Raw genomic sequence first — 20,463 nt, 5'->3', positions numbered from 1 at the left:
GTGGTATAAGGTGACTTGGTGGTGGTAGTAATGGTAGTCAATCAAGAGACAAGATTACGATGATGGTGTTGATAGAATATGATCGAGGTGGTGGGTTCTTGGGTGGTTGCTCATGGTCCGAATATAAACAGGAGTGCAGCAGCCTCCTTTATATAACTCATAAGATGGTGATGGCGGTTAGAGTGTTTTCATCAAGAAAGAAAGAGAGGAGAGGGAGTGTGATGGTAGTGTAAGGTGGTGATAGCATGGTTGTTCCGGCGGTGGAGAGGTGGTAGCCGGCGGTGAGGTGATCTTGGTTGAGTGATAGTCGAACACAGGAAGGAGAAGAAGATATGGGTGAATGGATATATCACTCTTCTGCCTTCATACACATATATATAAATTATAATTATAATATTAATAATAATTAATAATAATAATAATTTAATATAATAATGAACTTAAAATTTCAAAGAAGATACAGTAATTAAGCTTGTGAATGTACTAGTTCAACAGCCACCGAATGTCTTTTAGTACCGACACGGATTACAATTTTTTTTATCCCGTTGATGATTCAGTGACGGATAAAAGTGTTCAGAAAAATATCATATTTTTAGATTAACTATATTTATTTATTTTGATCATTATGGTATAAAATTTTATCATTAATTTAATAATTAAAAATTACATCAACTGTCCCTCTCATTTATGGGTAAAATATAAAAAGTGTTAAAATTAAATAATTAGATCCTAAATATACTTTTAATAAGCCTATAATTTATATAACTCATTTTCGGATCATCTTTTATTTTAAAATTACATAAGTTCGAATTTAACTTGCTTAATATCAATCGAAACATCAAACGAGTATTACAATCATTTAATATTTATTTTTAATATACATTATTTATATATAGAGATATATTTTAATAATAATTATTATAATATCCTATTTTTATTTTGTTAATTTTAATAGCAACAACATATAATACTTCAAATTATATTTCGAATTATTATATATATATATATATATATATATATATATATATATATATATATATATATATATATATATATATATACATACACACATATCTATTTACAATTAATTGTTCGTGAATCGTCGAGAGCAGTCGAAGGTCAATTGCATATATGAAACAGTTCAAAAATTTTGAGACTCAACCTTTCAGACTTTGCTTAACGTGTCGGAATTATAATAAGATTAAGTTTAAATTTGGTCAGAAATTGCCGGGTCGTCACACGCACGAGTGGGTCACTTCATCCGCACGGGTGACATATGACTCGTGCGTGTGAACCAAACTTAAACATCCATCACAAACATATATTGACTCGTACGAGTAACCAAAAATATACACGAGTGGTCACCTCACTCGCATGAGTGATCGACAATTAAGCAATAACACATTACAACATTTACTCGTACGAGTAGCAATAAGATATACACGGTTGACCAACTCACTCGCATGAGTGAGGGTCAGCCGTACGAAAGAGTCGTCAACAATCCACTAGTTCACTCGCATGACGTGGGACCTCACTCGCACGAGTGGGTCTCACTCGTACCATTTTTCGGGCTCAACCGCACGAGTGACAAGTCACTCGTGTGGAACCTGAAGAACATCATCAGCAGTTCAAATGTGTTTAAACCCTAAATCACCATTTATACATATTTAACACAAATCAAGCGTACCTGAATCATGTATATGTCATAACCAAATTATAATCACTATCAATTTAAGCATATAAATAACATATAGCTAAATTAATCACTACCCTATTAGTTATTATAACTAATAAAGAACTAAATATAAATCAAGATAAATTAACAAGAATTAAAGCACATAGTTACCTTGCTTTAACTTCGCTAATTCGCATGAACAACCACAAGGATTTGCTTGAATTAATTAATCAAAAGGTGAAGGTTAAAGGAGTATATATTTGTTGTTGTATTAAGAAATGGAGCAAATAAGTCAGACGGTCCCTCTAGGTAGGTTTCGCATGAACTAGAAAACATCAATACCCTCTTGATCAAATCTTAACAATTCAAGATCATAATTTAATTAAGAGAATGTTGATGTGCGTAGATGTATATGTGTGTGTGATGTTATAAAAATAAAATGAAACAAGGGGGTAAAAGCCACCTGGAACCAACGTGTTTACAACACAAAAGCCCACAGCCCCCATTTCATTATAATTATATTAAACTGGTATTTTATCCATAATTTTAAACACAATGCTTCCGTTAGGCAGCCCTAACACAACCCAAATCATACAAACATATATTTTCCGTGATCATCGTCACAAAATGCACTCATACGTTCACATAATAAATTATCAACACATAATTTATTATTTCACTCCTTATAATTAAATCATATAAATTACTCATAATTTAAATATCATATTTAAATTATATAATAAAATGATTATAAAATAATCTATTTTATCAAGACCCATAATCAGGGTGTTACAATAGCAGACACCAGAGAGACGGCTAGGTTGATTAGGATGTGTAACCTAACAATGTAACCCGCCATCTCTATTTATATTAGTATGTAGTGACCATCGGGCGATGGTCTTGATCATCGGCTGATGATCCTCATCCTAAGGAATTGGTTTAACAAGATAAACATTAATACGTAATAACCAACAATCAAATGTAATTGTTCATACACGAAATGACTGAAATAAACATGTCTCGTACATAGAACTGAGGATTACAATAAATGCACCAACAGTTCCTAATCTTAACAATACCAAATTTTTAGTTTATTCAAATAGTAGCAATTGCTTATTTTTGCTACTAGTGCGAATTATCGAGTCATACAGAGAACGAGTGACTAGTCAAGCCATTCAAAAATAAATGGAAAGCCATTCATAAAGGTAACATTTGAGGTTTCCTCTAGGGCTCGTGTGGTTCTAATCAAATTTAAAGTCCTAACTCCTGATGGAGTACTCGTCATAGAGTTCTCTACTCGAGAGGGGCATGCGATGAAAACAACGATAGAAAAAATGATAAGGGTTTGTCTGGAGTTCACGTGAAGGTTAATTACACAAGAATTATTGTTTTTCGACAAAACTATAAATTATTATATATGGAAATATTATAAGAAACGGAAAAAACGTCATCTAAAAGATGATACCTCGATCAACATACAATCGAAAACATCTGAACCCAACCTATCATTTTTTTCTCTTCAGAATTCATGGTAAAAGTCCTTGGTGGTCTTTATTTCGATCAATACACACTTGACTCCAAGCACTGACGGGTAGTGCTACAATTATACAAGCCGACCCTCTTCGTGTAACCATTGAGGGAGATCCCCAAAGTGATTCATGGCAACTAATGGACATACTAGAACGCAAGAAAGTAGCCCCTATATATAAAGGGGCTAACGCACTCAACGACTTTCTTACCAAACTAATAACTAGAGCTCACAACTAACAAACGAGAAACATCAAAACAAACTAGAGAAGTTAAGGACGACAAAACGAAAAAACCCACCATAGAGGGTGCCCAATCAATACGACGGCATCGAAAGATTAAGAACTACTTAAAGAATAAAACAACGCTAAAAACCCGTAAACTCTACAAGAACGAGGCTAAATTTACTAAATGATTTTATTGTAAATGCTCCCCAAGAGATGTTATTAACTGATTTTACCAAGCTATATTTTTTGCAAATATATTTGTAAGTCAAAGAAAATATTCTGTGCATCCTAATTTGATAGTTCAAAAAGACAAAAACACACAATTTAAGAAATTTCATTATTACAACGTAATTTTTATTTACTTACAAACTCATTACTTTTTACGTGTATTTTAGTTTTACATGCAAAAAGTAAAGGTATAAAAGAAATTTAAATTATTATTATTTTATTTATTTATTATGAAAATGGACATCTAATCTAATATGAGATAATTCAAAACTAAAAACTGAATTGTTAAATAAGTAGGAAAGAAGTCATTAAATTTAGAATTTTTGTAAGGACAACCTCACACTTTTCAACGAGGCCTTTCGGGGTAATTGTAACCACCTTAACTCCACTATGGATAAGTATTTGACAATCAATCGAGTGCACGTGTGCTTATATGATATGGAATAATCGTAATAATAAAGTATTCACAAACACTAGTTGGAACGGTCCTACGAGTTTAATGGAGATACAACTCAAATCATTTGAATGAATTTCGGGTCGAATAAAAAATTGGAGATTGGATTGGCTTCTCTTGATCACGGATCATTGGTCGTGTTTTGTTTAATGTTGTGTATGTAGCTATTAGTTGCATCCTCACCAACTTGTAATCTTGATCTTTCGTGTGCTTCGTGTCTCATTGTCTTCGTGTCTTTTTCGTTTATGTTCGCGAACTCATTGTAAAAGGTTAGCTCCCTTTGAGCTCTTCTCGTGAATAAATATACTGCCCTGCTTTTTGTGAAAAAAAGGACAACCTCACACTTTAAATTACAGTATAACTTTTGTATGGACAACCTTAACACATTCATAAATTTAAATTGAACTGTCAACTTAACAATATTTTTAACATGTTGATGAAGTCTTAAATACTCGTAGTTGTTAACAAAGTCGTTAATTTTATTGTGTACTCAATCGGGCTGGCCTCTTCATAAAAACAAGGTGTTTGAGTGGGCCAATAACTCACCCCCGCTGTACACTAGATGCCCAAGTCTAACCCTATTTTGTCAATTTTCCCTTCTAAAATACTCCCGATATATAAACTCATAGTATATGTTACGAGTTCGTATTCTATATTTCACATAACATATATTCTATAAAAAAATAAAAATAAACTTCAGTAACGACGTCCCGGTTCACAGAAAACAACGATGCTACCTTAATAATTTTCAATTAATCAAGTTACAGCTCTAACTTCACTCTCTCACTTGTTGATCTGTGCACCGGTGGTGCTAATATGAACGATTATTTGAAGGATTTCGATGTTCCGGCGAAACATCCGTCGCCAGCCGCTCTGCAGAAGTGGCGCAACGCTGTGTCTCTCGTCAAAAATCCTCGGCGCCGTTTCCGTCATGTTGCCGACCTTGCAAAGCGATCTATTCATCAGAACCGGTTAAATAAAATCAAGGTTATAATCCTTCACTTTTAATCGTCTTAGTTTATAGTTCACATAAATCCCTATTTCTTTTCTTATTTTATCTTACATTTCATTACGAAGTAATTAATTGAAATAAATTCTTAAATGTTACTCGGTATAATTGTTGAATTAAATAATAGAAAACGTAAGAGTCAAAAACGTAACGAAGGTAATTAAATTTGTAAATTTTATGGTTAACGAATAACGACAGTTGAAGATTTTCTCTTTGAAAAAGACGAATATTGAAATTTCAATTATTTCGTCTTTAATAAAAGACTGTAAAATGCGAATGCCATTTTTTGGGGATTGCGTTTTATCCGGTGTATGACATTTCCACTCGTAGTACTTTTCGCAAATATGAAGGGAACAAATATGGATAAGATACATTGAAATTACTACGGAATATCTTTTTCTGAGTAAAAATCTTATTCTTATTTCTCATCTATGTTTATATTAAAAATATGAATCTATGTTTATATTAGAAATATGAAATTAAATTTCTTGCTTAAAATTTAGTTGAATAAATTGATTTGTAAATACATGAATTTTTACATAATAAGTTTTTTATATATATTTTTTTATTTTTTATTTTAGATTTATATGTTTTTATTGTTGATTAGTGTTTGAAAAATAGGAGTGCAGAAGTAATTGAAATATTTTTAAAAAAATAAAAAACTATTTGATACAAAAAACAACGAAAACAGAGACTTCATCCGAGAATGAAAGAGCACAAACGAAACAAAATAAGGAGCAAACACAACAAACAAGAGCAAAACAAACTAAAGAAAACGTTCTAATAAACAGAAGCAAACACAACAAAAAAACTGATCAAACTACTGAATGTAAAACTAACAAAGATAAACAAAATAAACCGGTAAACAACAAGAAAAAGTGCCAAAACAATAATTAATACGGCACAACAATGAGGTGGACTAACCATTCAAGCCTCCGAATCTACAAATCTATCTATTAAGAAATCGAATTCTTCCGCGGAAAAACTACATTTCCTACTCTTTATCCCGGTTTAATGAGTTTTCCTTCGACTTTGGTTAACTGAATGGCCTTCCTCAACCTAAGAGAAAACAAAAATTCAATACCGACACAGAAGATGAAGCATCAAAACTCTTTTGCGCCTCTTCCCCTCGCTAACTTTCTTCTTCATCACCTTCTTATGAGAAACATATACATGATCTGCATCACTAATGCCATTAACTGAAAGCAAATGCTTCTTATGAACACATATGTTTTTTTCATAAAAGAATCACAACAAGAACATTCCTTATTAAATATGAACCCGAAGCCAACAAACCAACAAGACCATCCACTGCAGGATCAATCAGCGGCTAAACAATGGATATCCAACTTAGAGAAGACCAATTCATTAACAATGCTATGATTATAACCATCTAAAACAAGGCCTAAAACAACACGATTAACACCATCAACCCTCACCGAATGCCAATGCCTTAAAGGCATTTTACTTAGTTGGCTGTGCAAAATTCACGCCAACATCGATCTTATTAAGAGCTAACGTGACCGTATCGAAATGACTAGAATAAAAAACTTGAACCGTCCACCGGCTTGGACCATCCTCACCATCATTATCATTAACATCACAAAGCTCGTAGCCGCCTCACGCACTCCCCAAACGTCTCTATTCGAACATGCAATAAATGCAAGATTCTTCGGCGCCCTGACTTCAAGTAACCGATCAACTGATTTCACATTCTTTTATGCTTGATCCAAAATACGACAAATAGGCCTTACCTTCATATAGGACTCCACGAAGTTGTTTCAAGGAACACAAACGAAGACCTAAGCTGAGAAAGCTCACAAGAAGACTTGGCCGCTCTCAACACTTCCCTAAAGTCACAGACCACGTCACGAATACTATACTCGGCAACATAATCCACTGGGATACAAGCACTTCCAACCAAACGGACCGCGAAAATCTACCATCTCTCGACTTCATCAGGGAAATTAAAGTAAAACCATCACTCTTGACCTACTGACCACAAGCCAAATAACTAAAACTTTCTTCGTCGAAACATTGAACAACACACTTAAAGCCCCGCTCAATTATCCCCCCTGAGCTCTTTCTAGAGCGGAGCATCTAGCCGTGCGCTTGACTAATATAGAAAGTCTAAGACTCTAAGCTCCGCTCCTTTGACTGATTGTTCGCATCAGATATCAGGTTCTATGATCACTTACGTAAATGTAAAAGCTGGGATTAAGAGATAAAGTACTTAAAGTTACGACGTTTAAAGCATTTTAACAATTTAACCGTGTTTGATGCTGGACGAAGTGGCTATAATATTGCGTATCACTTTGTCACACTTTGATAGACATTTTTGTTACCGTGCCCCACTCCTTTTCCCTTTGATAAGCATACATTTTCATCTATTTTTGAGACATTATATTGTCAAAAGTCAAATCAAAATCAAATCTAATGGAGTAACTATTACTATATATATATATATATATATAATATTTTCTAGAAACTTTGATGAGAATATTATTAGCCATATTGTACATGCGGATGAAATGCCAAAATAATATCGGGCAAATTAAATCTCTTGGTCTAAATAGTATTTCAACCTTTTGAAATGTATGCAGTCAGTTTTTTTAGTTTCTACGTATCTTTATATTTATATACCTAAAAAGTTGTGGATGATTCGCTCTTACAAAACTTTAGCCTTTGGTATTATGCTTATGATAGGTAACCCTCTCATTTGCTAAAAGTAGAGCAAGGGATACTAATTTGTTGTTAGTTTGGATTCTAATTCTAGTTTTTTTGTTGTTTATATAATATATATCATACATCATATATATATGTACTAAAAAATATAGCATGACGTAGCTTTACAACTTGGAAACGAGTATGAATCCCTTTTTTGGAGGAAAAAACAAGCATATGAATATGTGGTGAGTATTCCAATAATCATGGAAACCGAGCTTGCGATATTCATTTTTTCTTCAAACCTCCTTTTTACCAAAGTTTTAGATCCTTTACCTTTTTACCTTTACCATATTTATTATTCCAACTTCTTTTTTATTATTTAAATAAACTAATTTTTTATTTCGGCCAAAAAACGAAAACTCATATAGAAACGAAAACGTTTTTTAAAATAAAAAACCTCTTCAACCAAAGATACAATGATGAAATCAATGAGGCTCGTAAAAAAAAAAATCGTAAACTAAAGTTAGTGAACAATTTTAGGTCTCAACAATAAATAGGTCTCAACAATTTTAGTATCCACTAATTATGGCACAACGAAATGGCCCCTACCCCACATCATGTATATCTCTTAAACTTTGTGCACAGTTATATGAGATACTTTTGAGAGTAATATAGATTAAATTAAATAATAGAGAAAATTAAACATCTAAAAATTTGTATATTTGTGAAAGTAAAATGTATTTGGTCAATTTGATGACGGTATTAATATTTAATGTTATACATGAAAATGGAGGTTCCGTCGTTGGGTTAAATAATTCTATCAATAGTAATAAACATTGATACGATCACATGGCGTTGAGTTAACGCGCATTTCCCAAAGAAGATGTGCGACATGCCATAGTGGGCCTGCAAATTTGGTGGAATTCAAATATATATCAATCAATTAAATAAAGAAAGCTAATCTAAGAAAAAAGATAAGTAAAAAGTTGCAATAAATCCCCCTGTACTTTAATTGTGACTCCATTACCGCCTAGGCTGTAGGCACTAGCCGGCAAGCTTTGACTTCAATTTTGGCAGTAGATCCAGGACACCCCTTTTGGTTCTGTTGACTCAGGATGCCCCCCCTGTAGTTTTTGCGAATAGTTTTCAATATTTTGCCGTATTTACAGTCACAATTTTTATTAGTTGGTATAAGTTTTTTCTGAGTTATAGATATATGTGCACCTAATGTTACGGAATTGTGTTGAATAGGGGTATAATGGAGACACCACTTATGCATGTATATGTATGAAAAAAATGTATATGTATATATAGTATAGTATATAGTATATATATATCTTATCAAAAACTTTCATTTAATAATAGAAAATGATTTAAGGAAAGTTGATATAAAGAGAGGAATATTTATGTTGTACAATTAATTAACAGTGTTGTTCTAAAAAAAATTAACTATGTTTACCATTATTTTTTAATAAATGTAATTTATATTTATATAGGAAGGTAAATTGTACTTTTATATTTATGAAAAGCATGATACACCTTTATTTTAAGTCTGAAAATATTCTTTGTTTTTTTATGGTTCTTACCGATTCTTAAGCGAATATACTAAAAGTTCATCAGCCTGGTGGTTTCATTTAAGTTTAAACTATGCATGGCAAACGGGTCAGTTTGGGTCGGTTTGGGTAACGGATCAAAATGGTTTTGGGTTGAAATGGGTCATAGGTCAAACGGATCAATTTTTTAAACGGGTCAAATGGGTCGGTTTGGGTAACGGGTCGAAACGGGTCACAGGTTAATTGGTCAAATGGGTCAAACGGGTTACATCGCTTTTTTACATTTATTACATTATTTTAGTTATTCTTATTTATTAAATATACATAAGAAACATTAACATTCATAAATACATACGTAATAATAAATGATATAAACATGAATGCTTTATAAATTTTAACAGATGAAACTTTTTATGCTCGACTCCTTTGACCCATTCACAAAACTTATTAGACCTATTTCTATTTATTGATCTTTGAGTATTGATACACATTAGACCCGTTCATTCATTTTTTGTATAGGACTCAATATGTTGGAGACAAACTCATTTGAATCTCTTTTTGAGTTTTGATTTACATTGTTAAGCCTAATTTTTCTCAAGACCAATTCACCCGAAAGCTAAGCCCATTTGACTCGAATTTGATTGTTTGGGTCTCAATTGCCCGATATAGTTTAAACCATAAGACCGATGAACAAATATGTAGATATTTTAAATATATATATATATATATTTTACACTAATAATACAAATATTTATTTATAGTTTATAGTCTTTGGTAGATACGAACGTGTCTTCTAGAACTCCGCCACGCCCAAAATATTTATATGTATATTTTTTAAAATTAAACACTTCGAGACGACTAACTTATTTTATCGTTAAATATACGTGTCTATTATCCATCGATAAAAACAAACATGTATATCCGGACATTACCTTTTGACATCAAAATAGCACCAACCATATTATAAAATAATATCGTGAATATAATAAATTAAATAAAGAGAGCATTTTTGAATTTGAGGTCAAATTAACATTAAAATTAGATTAAATTAGATGATGAAGATTGCTATTTTGGTAAAATGTATTTTTCCTTGTATCTTGTTAGATTCTTCTTTAGTTACTAATTTACCATGAATCTTTATGACATTTTGGGTAATATAACTTACAAAGTTGCTTGCTAAAAGAAAGCATTCTATTTATTTTGAGAAATTTTGAAAAGTATAATACTATCATATTCATATATTAATATTCATATATTATATATATATATATATATATATATATATATATATATATATATATATATATATATATATATATATATATATATATATATATATATATATATATATGTGATTTATAGGACATCAAATTTTCTACCTTGATAAATTCTTCAAACAAATTATGTACAGAAAGTACTATAAATATATGTATATTCATTATTTAAAATGAAATATTTTGACGATGAACCTAAAAAACAGCTCATTCATACAAAGAACACATCCAACACATGCAAGAGGTCAAGTATATTTCGATATCTTCCAGAAATGGAAAGGTTGACGACCCTTGTATGACTCGAAAGGGTCAAACATAAATTATTTAATGTTAAATGGCTAGAAACTCGTAGATAGTAATAAGTAATATTTATAAAAAATATTTTTTGTTTGGAAAATTAATTTTACTCCATCTTCAAATAATCACTTATCACTTATATGGTAATAATAAAATGAAATAAGTTATCTAAATATGTATATGTTTCTATGAATGAAACAGCACGTTCAAGAGTTTTTGCACATGTCGATATCAACTTTGTAAAAGAAATTTCGATTTAGATTTGTGATTGGGCAACTTATTGGATTGCAAAGAAATTTCTTAGAACCTTCATTTAACTTTGAAACTCCCCACCATTAGTCATTCGTATGTCCACTAGTCTGGAAAGGTGTACAAGTGGCCCAGGTTAAAGACTATGGGTTTATAGATGACGTGACGGTAATGGCAAAGGGATGGTTTACAAAAGATGTGTTAAATGCATAAGTAAAAGGGTTTTGTTTATATTCACCATAAATTTTGATAAAATTCACATACAATGTGTATAATACAAATTCGTAATTATGAGTATTGTTTTGTTATGATAGGTGGTGTGTAGTTTTGAGTTACTTATAATATTCTCGTGCTAATGTGGCGTTGATGTAACAATTCAAGGAGTAATTTGTTAGACTATTCTCATTACATTCTTTCTCAAATTAACACATCGTCATATCAGCGTCACTTCCGCATTTTCTTCTCATCACTAACGCATCACATTTCACTCCCATCCATGACACGTTTTTCACCATCACGTGGACGGATGGACTACCTCAATTGATTAAATAATACAAAGTGTCTCTTTTAATATGTATTGTAAAACAAAAAACAGCCCAAGCTTCATGATGAAAAATGGCACAAATTGGCGAAATGAAGGATGTAACAAGCTTGAATAACCTTTGGGTAGCCGATAATATGATGCTAAAAATTGGCGTGAGCAAAGGCGAGCCCTTGGTGTAAGCGATGGCAATGATCCTTGGTAAGTTTTTAGGACCCAAATAGCGCAAATGATCCAGAATAATCACTCAACCATACTTGTTAGAATTGAAATTATAACACCCTAACTCTCTAGTCGGCGTCTTCTCTCATCAAGTCGAAGACCGGTTGAGGCTATAAAAAACCTCAACTTCTCAGTTGTTACCAACTTCGTATACATATCAGCATGATTCTTCGTACCAAGGACTTTCTCCAAAATCAAAGTACCGTCATTTATGAGTTCATGAATAAAATGATAACTTAAGTTAATGTGTTTCATACGACTATGAAACACCAGATTCTTCCCAGATGAAGCACACTTTCGTTGTCATAGTATAATACACAATAGTCTTGTTTCTTGCCTAACTCACCCAAGAAGTTCTTCAACTAAATAAGCGCTTTAGCAGCTTTCACACGGCCATATATTCGGCCTTGGTGGTCTGCAAAGCAACACTCTTTTGTAGTCGAGACATCCAACTAACCGTCGTCTTCCCCACTGTAAACAGAAAACCCGTAGTGCTTTTACCTGAATCATCACATCCACCCAAATTAGCATATGCGTAACCTCTAATTCTGACATTGCTTTTAGAGAAGCACAATCTCATACTTGAATTTCTCTTTAAGTAGCGAAGCAACTATTTAAACCGCTTCCCAATGCTCTTTCCCCAGATTCGTCATATAATGGCTAATAACTCCCACTGCATGGGCAATATCCGATCTCGTACAAACCATGATATACATAACACTATCCACGGCCGAAGCATACAGTACCTTATCCATCTCCGCTTTGTCTTCATCCGTTTTAGGTGATTGACTCTTCGATAATCTCGTCGTTCTATCCAAAGGCATTGAACGAGCATTTGCTTTATCTATGTTGAACTTCTCTACAATTTTCTCGATATATTTTGATTGAGACAAGTTTAGAGTACCTTTCACACGATCACGCACAATACTCATACCAAGTATTTGCTTAGCACCACCAAGATCCTTCATCCTGAACTCAAGAGATACCAATCTCTTCAACTTGTTGATCTCGGACATGTCTGAACCCGTGAGTAACATCTCATCAACATATAACATAACAATAATAATATGATAAAAGAGGACTTGAATTTCTTCAAGTAACAACAATAATCCATCTTGCATCTCATGAATCCACTCTTCTTCATAAAATCATCAAACTTTAAGTACCATTGCTGATGTGCTTACTTCAGTCCATACAGGCTTTCTTGTAGCTTACATTTCTCTTTACCCTTTACCTTAAAGCCCTCAGGTTGCACCATATAGATCTCCTCATCAAGATCTCCATGAAAGAATGCTGTCTTTACATCTAATTGTTCAAGATGTAAGTCCTCAGTAGCGACCATACAAAGCAAAAATCATATAGTTGTCATTTTTATGACCTTTCAAAATATCTCGTTGTAGTCAACTCCGTCCTTTTGTTGAAAGCCTTTAACCACCAACCAACTCATTCTTAATATGATATACCCATTTGTTTTGCAATTATCGAGGTAGCTTCACAAGTGTCCATGTCTCATTCTTCTCAAGTGATCCCATTTCTTCTTTCATGGCTAGCTCCCACTGTCTGGATTCTTTGGATTTCCTTGCCTCAAAATAACTCTTGGGTTAGCAAGTAGTTTGTTGACGGAGAATACCTAGGATTAGACTTGGGCGTTCTAGCCAAGTGTCTTAGTGTAGGAACAACCAGAATGGGTGATCCGGTATCATCAACAACATCCTCATCACTAGTACTTTGCTATGATCGAAATTATCACTGTTCTCCGAAGCATCCCCATGACTAGCATTTCTTCCTCACTGTTAATCGCAAATTCATGATTATTCGAACTCCCACTAGCACGTGCAAGATCATCAATAGAACCATCATCAAAAGTAACATAATTCAGTTACATCGCGAGTCTTCATTAAATGTGACATCGCGACTGCGAATCACCTTCCTATCCTCGTATCCCAACATCGTTAACCTATTTCATCCGTCCCATAACCAATAAGCGTACACCTCTTTGATTTCGCATCAAGCTTGTCTCTATTAGCATCTTTGGTTTTCACATACGCATTACACCTAAAGACCGAAGACCGAAGGTGATCATAAGTCGCCTCCTTATCTCGACATTCCTCCTCGGGGATTCGGAATCCCAAAGGTGTTGAGGGTCCCTTGTTGATCAAATAAGTCTCCTTATTGACCGCATCGGCCCAAAACATCTTAGGCAAGCCTGCATGTAACCTCATACTATTTGCCCTCTAATTCAACGCACAATTTATACGTTCGGCGACTCCATTGTGTTGCGCTGTCTCCGACATTGTTTTCAACATTTTAATCCCTAACTTTGCACAATAGTATTTAAATTCACGACCAATGTATTCCCCTCCATTCTCCCGAACATTTAAATCCCTAACTTGAAAAATTCATTCTTGAGGCGCTCAGTTCGAGTTGAAGTTATCAGAAAGTAAGGTTAATCGCCTACTGTTCAAGCTCAATTCGACTTGCTAGTAAAATATTAATAATTTCTCGATGTGAGTTGTCTCGACTTGAATATACCCCTAAATATAATAAAAATTTTTGAAGGAAATTTGATGATATCTCATTTAATGGTTGGTTTCAAGTGTTATAAATTGTTCTTTAATTTTACTTGAAAACTTTAGCCATTTTGTTTAATCAATTTCTCTCCAAAGTGGTTCTTGATGTCGAGATATTATTTTGTAGCTAGATTTTCTTCAATTTTGCACATACAACCTTGTATATGATTTTACGTGTATGTATTTTAATTTATTTTGTCTGATTAAAATACAAACTTTAAGAGGCTTTTGGTCATTTAGACCTCGACTTTGGCAAAGACATCCGTACCACAATTTGGATAACATAGAAATTTCCTAGAACTTTCCTCCTGCTATGAGAGACTCTGATACCACACCAAAGATTGGCCCATCTATAATTGTCTTATACGGAGTATATTACAATATGAAAGATACAGCCGTACAAGTATATCAGAACATAAAATGTATTCTTCCATTAAACAATTAACTCCTTTTATTATCAACTTGAAATCATATATATGTATATGTATATGTATATATATTATACACCTCATATTATATTTCATATATATATATATATATATATGTATATATAGGATATAGGATCTATCAAAATAACGTTTAATTATTTTGTGCTTAGCTAGTTCTTTCAAAAATATTGGCTTTTGGCTCATGCAGCATATCTATTGTATGGAAAGTTGGTATCTTAGTACCAGATTTGAGCAATTCTGGTCTCATAGGAACTTAAACATCAAGCCTCTAATTCAGAGTTTTAATTTGAAAAGTATGGGTTAAAATCATGTTTCTCTGGGATTAAAATAGTCAACATGTTAGGTTTCATTGTATTCATATGACATGTCCAATTCAATATATTGTCTTTCTTCAAAGAATTATACATTATAATCAACATGCATGCCTTAATCTGTAATTCTCATGATACTATACACAATTTGAACCTTTTACAATATAGCATAAAAAGTTGTGTACTTTACACATGTTAACATACTCAAAAAATAGTTCCCTATATACCTAAAATGAACATTAAAAGTACGTATTTTGCTTAGAAAATTGCATGCTAAGATGTCACTTGTGCAATAGTCTAGGCCTTAATTACCCTCAGAAATTTGAGTTTAGATTCATTCATGAAGTTGGGGAAATTACTTGACTATTTCATCTTTGTTCGTCATTTGAATCTTCACTTCTTCCCATTTCGGAGGGAAATTATTGCGCGACTTTCGCTTTTATTTGACTTTTAGTGTAGCTGTAGTTCTGGAATCATGACTCTTAGTTATACAGTAAATTCATGTGTTGATGTTTATATAAGATGTTTTTTAAAAGTATTTTGTTTTCACCTTTGACAGGAAGATCTGCGTGTTACTTTTATTGCCATGAGGGCCGCAATGCGCTTTATAGACGGTACATTGTTCAAACCTTTTATTCTTTCTTAATCTATAGAGTTTTTGCAAACCTGAAATGTACTTGATTTTTATAAAGCTAGGTGCTTTTTTAAATTTTGATTTTATTTTCTCATTTTCCATTCATGTACAGCTGGTGCTCACCCTAAAAATTCTCATGAACATCCTCAACCAAAAGATGTAACACCTTCAGAATTCAGAAAAAATCCAGAAAAACTCTCATCTATGGTCCGTAATTACGACATGAAGACATTACGATCCCTTCAGGGAGTTAATGGAATTGCAGAAGCAGTAGATGTCTCGATTAACGAAGGAGTAAAATCAAGTGATTTGTCAACAAGACAAGAGACTTATGGATTCAATAAATACACCGAAAAACCTTCTAAAAGTTTCCTAATGTTTGTATGGGACGCACTTCATGATCTGACTCTCATAATCCTTATAGTTTGCGCTATCGTTTCAATAGGCGTGGGGCTCGCAACTGAAGGCTGGCCGAATGGTATATACGATGGGTTGGGAATTTTACTTAGTATTATGTTAGTGGTTACCGTTACTGCTGTGAGTGACTACAAACAGTCGTTACAATTTCAGGATCTTGATAAAGAAAAGAAAAAGATCTCGTCTCATGTGACGAGAGACGGGTGTAGGAAAAAGGTCTCGATTTATGATTTAGTTGTTGGAGATATTGTCCACTTGTCAATCGGTGATCAAGTACCTGCTGATGGGATATTCATATCGGGATACAACCTGTTAATAGATGAATCTAGCTTAACAGGTGAAAGTGATTATGTCCATATAGATGAAAATAAACCGTTTTTACTTGCGGGTACCAAAGTGCAAGATGGGTCAGCTAAGATGATTGTTACAGCGGTTGGGATGAAAACCGAATGGGGAAAGTTAATGGAAACGTTAAGTGAAGAAGGTGAAGACGAGACCCCGTTACAAGTGAAATTAAACGGTGTTGCTACAATCATTGGTAAAATCGGGTTAGTGTTTGCCGTGTTGACTTTTCTTGTGTTGACCGTGAGATTTCTTGTGGAAAAAGCAATGCGTGGTGACTTTTCAAGTTGGTCTTCGAGTGATGCGTTAAGCATGTTGGATTATTTTGCGACTGCAGTAACTATTATTGTCGTTGCAGTACCAGAAGGTTTACCTCTTGCTGTTACGCTGAGTCTTGCGTTTGCAATGAAGAAATTAATGAACGATAAGGCACTTGTCAGACATTTGTCTGCTTGTGAGACAATGGGTTCTGCTACTTGTATATGTACTGATAAAACGGGAACTTTAACAACTAATCATATGGTTGTTGATAAAATTTGGGTATCTGGTGAAATAAAAGACGTTAGAGACAGCGAAGGTAGAGTTATATCTTCGAAATTGTCAGAAAGTGTGTTAACAATTCTATTGCAAGGTATATTTGAATGTACAGGTTCGGAGGTGGTTAAGGACAAAGACGGTAAAACTTCCATTTTGGGTACTCCAACCGAATCTGCAATATTACAATACGGGTTAGATGCAGGTGGTGATTTTGATGCCACACGCAAAGATATTAAAATATTAAAAATGGAACCTTTTAATTCTGCCAAGAAGAAAATGTCTGTAATTGTAGCTCTCCCTGATAGTCAAACACGTGCGTTTTGTAAAGGTGCATCGGAAATAGTGTTAGGTTTATGTGACAAGATTATTGATGGTAGTGGAGAAGCGGTTTTGTTGACCGAAGAGAAAGTCAAACTTATTACAGGTGTGATTCATGAATTTGCAGTGGATGCTTTGAGAACACTTTGTGTGGCTTATTTGGATGTTGAAGGTGATAGTGAAAATAGTATACCTGAAAATGGTTATACGTTGGTTGCGGTTGTTGGAATCAAGGACCCGCTTAGGCCAGGTGTTAAGGAAGCTGTTGAAACTTGTTTGGCAGCTGGTATTACTGTTCGTATGGTTACTGGTGATAATATCAACACGGCTAAAGCCATTGCTAAGGAATGTGGTATACTCACTGAAGGTGGCTTGGCCATTGATGGTCCTGAATTTCGAACCAAAACTGCTGAGGAATTAAATGAAATAGCTCCCAGAATTCAGGTATTATAAGGGTGTCTAAATGGGTGGGTTAGGCAAAATGGTAAAAAGGGCCTGCATTAAAATGGGTAGTATAGTATGGGTCAGAACGGGTCTTGTTAAGGCCAATTTGCAACACATTCATTATTTAAATAGTTAATGTTCTCTACTCTTTCTCGTTAAATCTTCTTAGCTTTAACTGATTTGACCCAATAAAGTAGGTCGAAATTACCACCTAAGGTATTACTCGTATTACATTGCAATTTCAAATTTTGCATATATTGTGAAACTCAGACTTTAAACTTGTTGATAAATACAGGTTATGGCTAGATCATCCCCTACAGATAAGCATAATCTTGTAAATCATCTGAGAGGCATGGGTGAAGTTGTTGCAGTTACGGGTGATGGCACAAATGACGCTCCTGCTTTGCATGAGTCCGATATTGGGTTTGCCATGGGTATTGCGGGAACCGAGGTTTGTATTTCTCTTTCTTTTGACTTTATATATTTTTTATATTTTACCGAATCGAGAACTTGTGCATATGTTTGTTGCACCTTAATTACTAACAATTTTGCAGGTCGCCAAAGAACAAGCTGATGTCATTGTGATGGACGACGATTTTGCAACAATCGTTAAAGTAGCCAAATGGGGTCGAGCTGTGTACATTAACATTCAAAAGTTTGTTCAGTTCCAGTTAACAGTCAATATTGTTGCACTGATGATCAACTTTGTTTCTGCGTGCATCACAGGTGCGTTTGTCTAATGATCTGTACATATACAATTTTTGTCAAGATTATACCACAGATTTTAAACCTTTTTTTTTTTAAAAAACGTCAGGGTCTGCACCTCTTACGGCTGTGCAATTGCTTTGGGTCAACCTAATTATGGACACATTGGGTGCACTAGCGCTAGCCACTGAACCACCAAATGACGGTTTGATGCAAAGGTCTCCTGTTAAACGTACTGACAGTTTCATTACCAAGACGATGTGGCGGAACATCATTGGTCAGAGTGTATACCAAATGGTTGTTCTATTTGTTCTAAATTTTGCTGGGAAGCCAATTTTGAATTTACATGGAGCAAATGCAACCGCAATTCTTAATACTTTCATATTCAATACCTTTGTCTTCTGTCAGGTTATACATGTTCTTAATTTCTTACTTTCTCCAATGCAAGCTCATCAACTAAAGCTTTCTTTTTTCTTTTTTTTGCAGGTGTTTAATGAAATAAACAGCCGTGACATAGATAAGATCAACATTTTCCGTGGCATTTTTAGCAGTTGGATATTCATGGCTGTGATGATAGCGACAGTTGTATTTCAAGTTATCATCGTCGAATTTCTTGGAACATTTGCAAGCACGGTCCCACTAGACTGGCAACTATGGTTACTTAGTATCGTGATTGGGTTGGTTAGCATGCCGATTGCAGCTGTTTTAAAGTGTATTCCTGTTGAGAAGACTCGTGTTAACGAACACCATGATGGTTATGAGATTCTACCGGCGGGCCCTGAACAAGTTTAAAGAAAAGCTGACTCAGTAAACACATTTTCCCTTCTTTTTTGTTTCTACTGACAGGTTTCAAACGATCTTCGGAATAATAAAGCATCATCCTCCTGGTTTTTAGAAGTTTCCTGGTGTTTAAAAGTGATAATTCGAGAGTTCTAATTGCGCGTGGAATGCATCGTCTTATTTTCTTAGTTCTTAGTTTATTGATAAAGCGGATATGCAAGTATAATACCTGTCCAAATAATTTTTTTTGGTTATTCTAGAAAAATGGTGGATACTCTGTTCCTACGTGTGTGTTATTTTGTTATTGCAGATTATCAGGTCAATGTTTTTAATATAGCCAAAAAGTTTAAATGACATTGTCGCATTTAAACATTGGAGTGTTGTTTACTTGTTTATTTGAATGAATATGGTACATTGGTACATAGAGGTGGATTATGCACTAGAGAAGCATAAATTCATCGACAATGATGATTGGCCTAGCGGAGATATGATGCGAAAAATACACACTATCGTTTAGTGAGGTCCTGGAGATCGAACTATCAACAGTTATAAAAGGAACAAAGCATGTAATAATATCAACTTAGAGAATCCGATTTACTAGTAAGCGACTACACACCACAAAGCGAACTCAAACATTTCACACATGCAATATGTGGTTACATTACATCTGATAGCTATAATGTGGAAGCTGCGTGTAGACATCCTTTTCTCTTAAATGCCTTAGCTGCTTGTAGACATCTGGTAGCTATAGCTATAGCTATAGCTATAGCGTGATAGCTATAGCGAGTCCACGAGAAAGAGTCCTTTCGAATTGGTGACGGGGCGTCAACCATTAACTCCAAATGCCTTAGCTGCTTCATATGATGGAAATAGTCCAACCACTTATAAGACGATGGAGGAGTTGCACGAACAAGCGGACTTGGCACGAGCATCACTGTGACATCCCAAAATTTTAAGGTAATATTTTATAAGTATTTAAAATTTGAATTGTTATATTTTAGTAATTTTCTAGTGACAGAAATGGAAGTGCTTA

At 33.9% G+C, this 20,463-nt stretch overlaps 1 protein-coding gene across 1 annotated transcript; it reads left to right on the top strand.

Moving 5' to 3' along the window:
• Positions 1–4,767: 4,767 nt before the first annotated feature.
• On the top strand, positions 4,768–19,707 carry LOC139886653 (calcium-transporting ATPase 4, plasma membrane-type-like). The gene is made up of 7 exons (XM_071870592.1): positions 4,768–5,098; positions 15,813–15,867; positions 16,000–17,945; positions 18,241–18,396; positions 18,500–18,671; positions 18,760–19,058; positions 19,137–19,707. Exons 1-7 carry the CDS (start codon positions 4,928–4,930, stop codon positions 19,440–19,442), a joined length of 3,105 nt encoding a protein of 1,034 aa, XP_071726693.1. The 5' UTR covers positions 4,768–4,927; the 3' UTR covers positions 19,443–19,707.
• The last annotated feature ends 756 nt before the right edge of the window (positions 19,708–20,463 follow it).

This window comes from Rutidosis leptorrhynchoides, chromosome 1 (genome assembly GCF_046630445.1).
Source record: "Rutidosis leptorrhynchoides isolate AG116_Rl617_1_P2 chromosome 1, CSIRO_AGI_Rlap_v1, whole genome shotgun sequence".
NCBI classification, from domain to species: domain Eukaryota; kingdom Viridiplantae; phylum Streptophyta; class Magnoliopsida; order Asterales; family Asteraceae; genus Rutidosis; species Rutidosis leptorrhynchoides.
The sequence above is the reverse complement of the archived record's forward strand: the minus strand, read 5'-3'. Positions and strand labels throughout refer to the sequence as shown.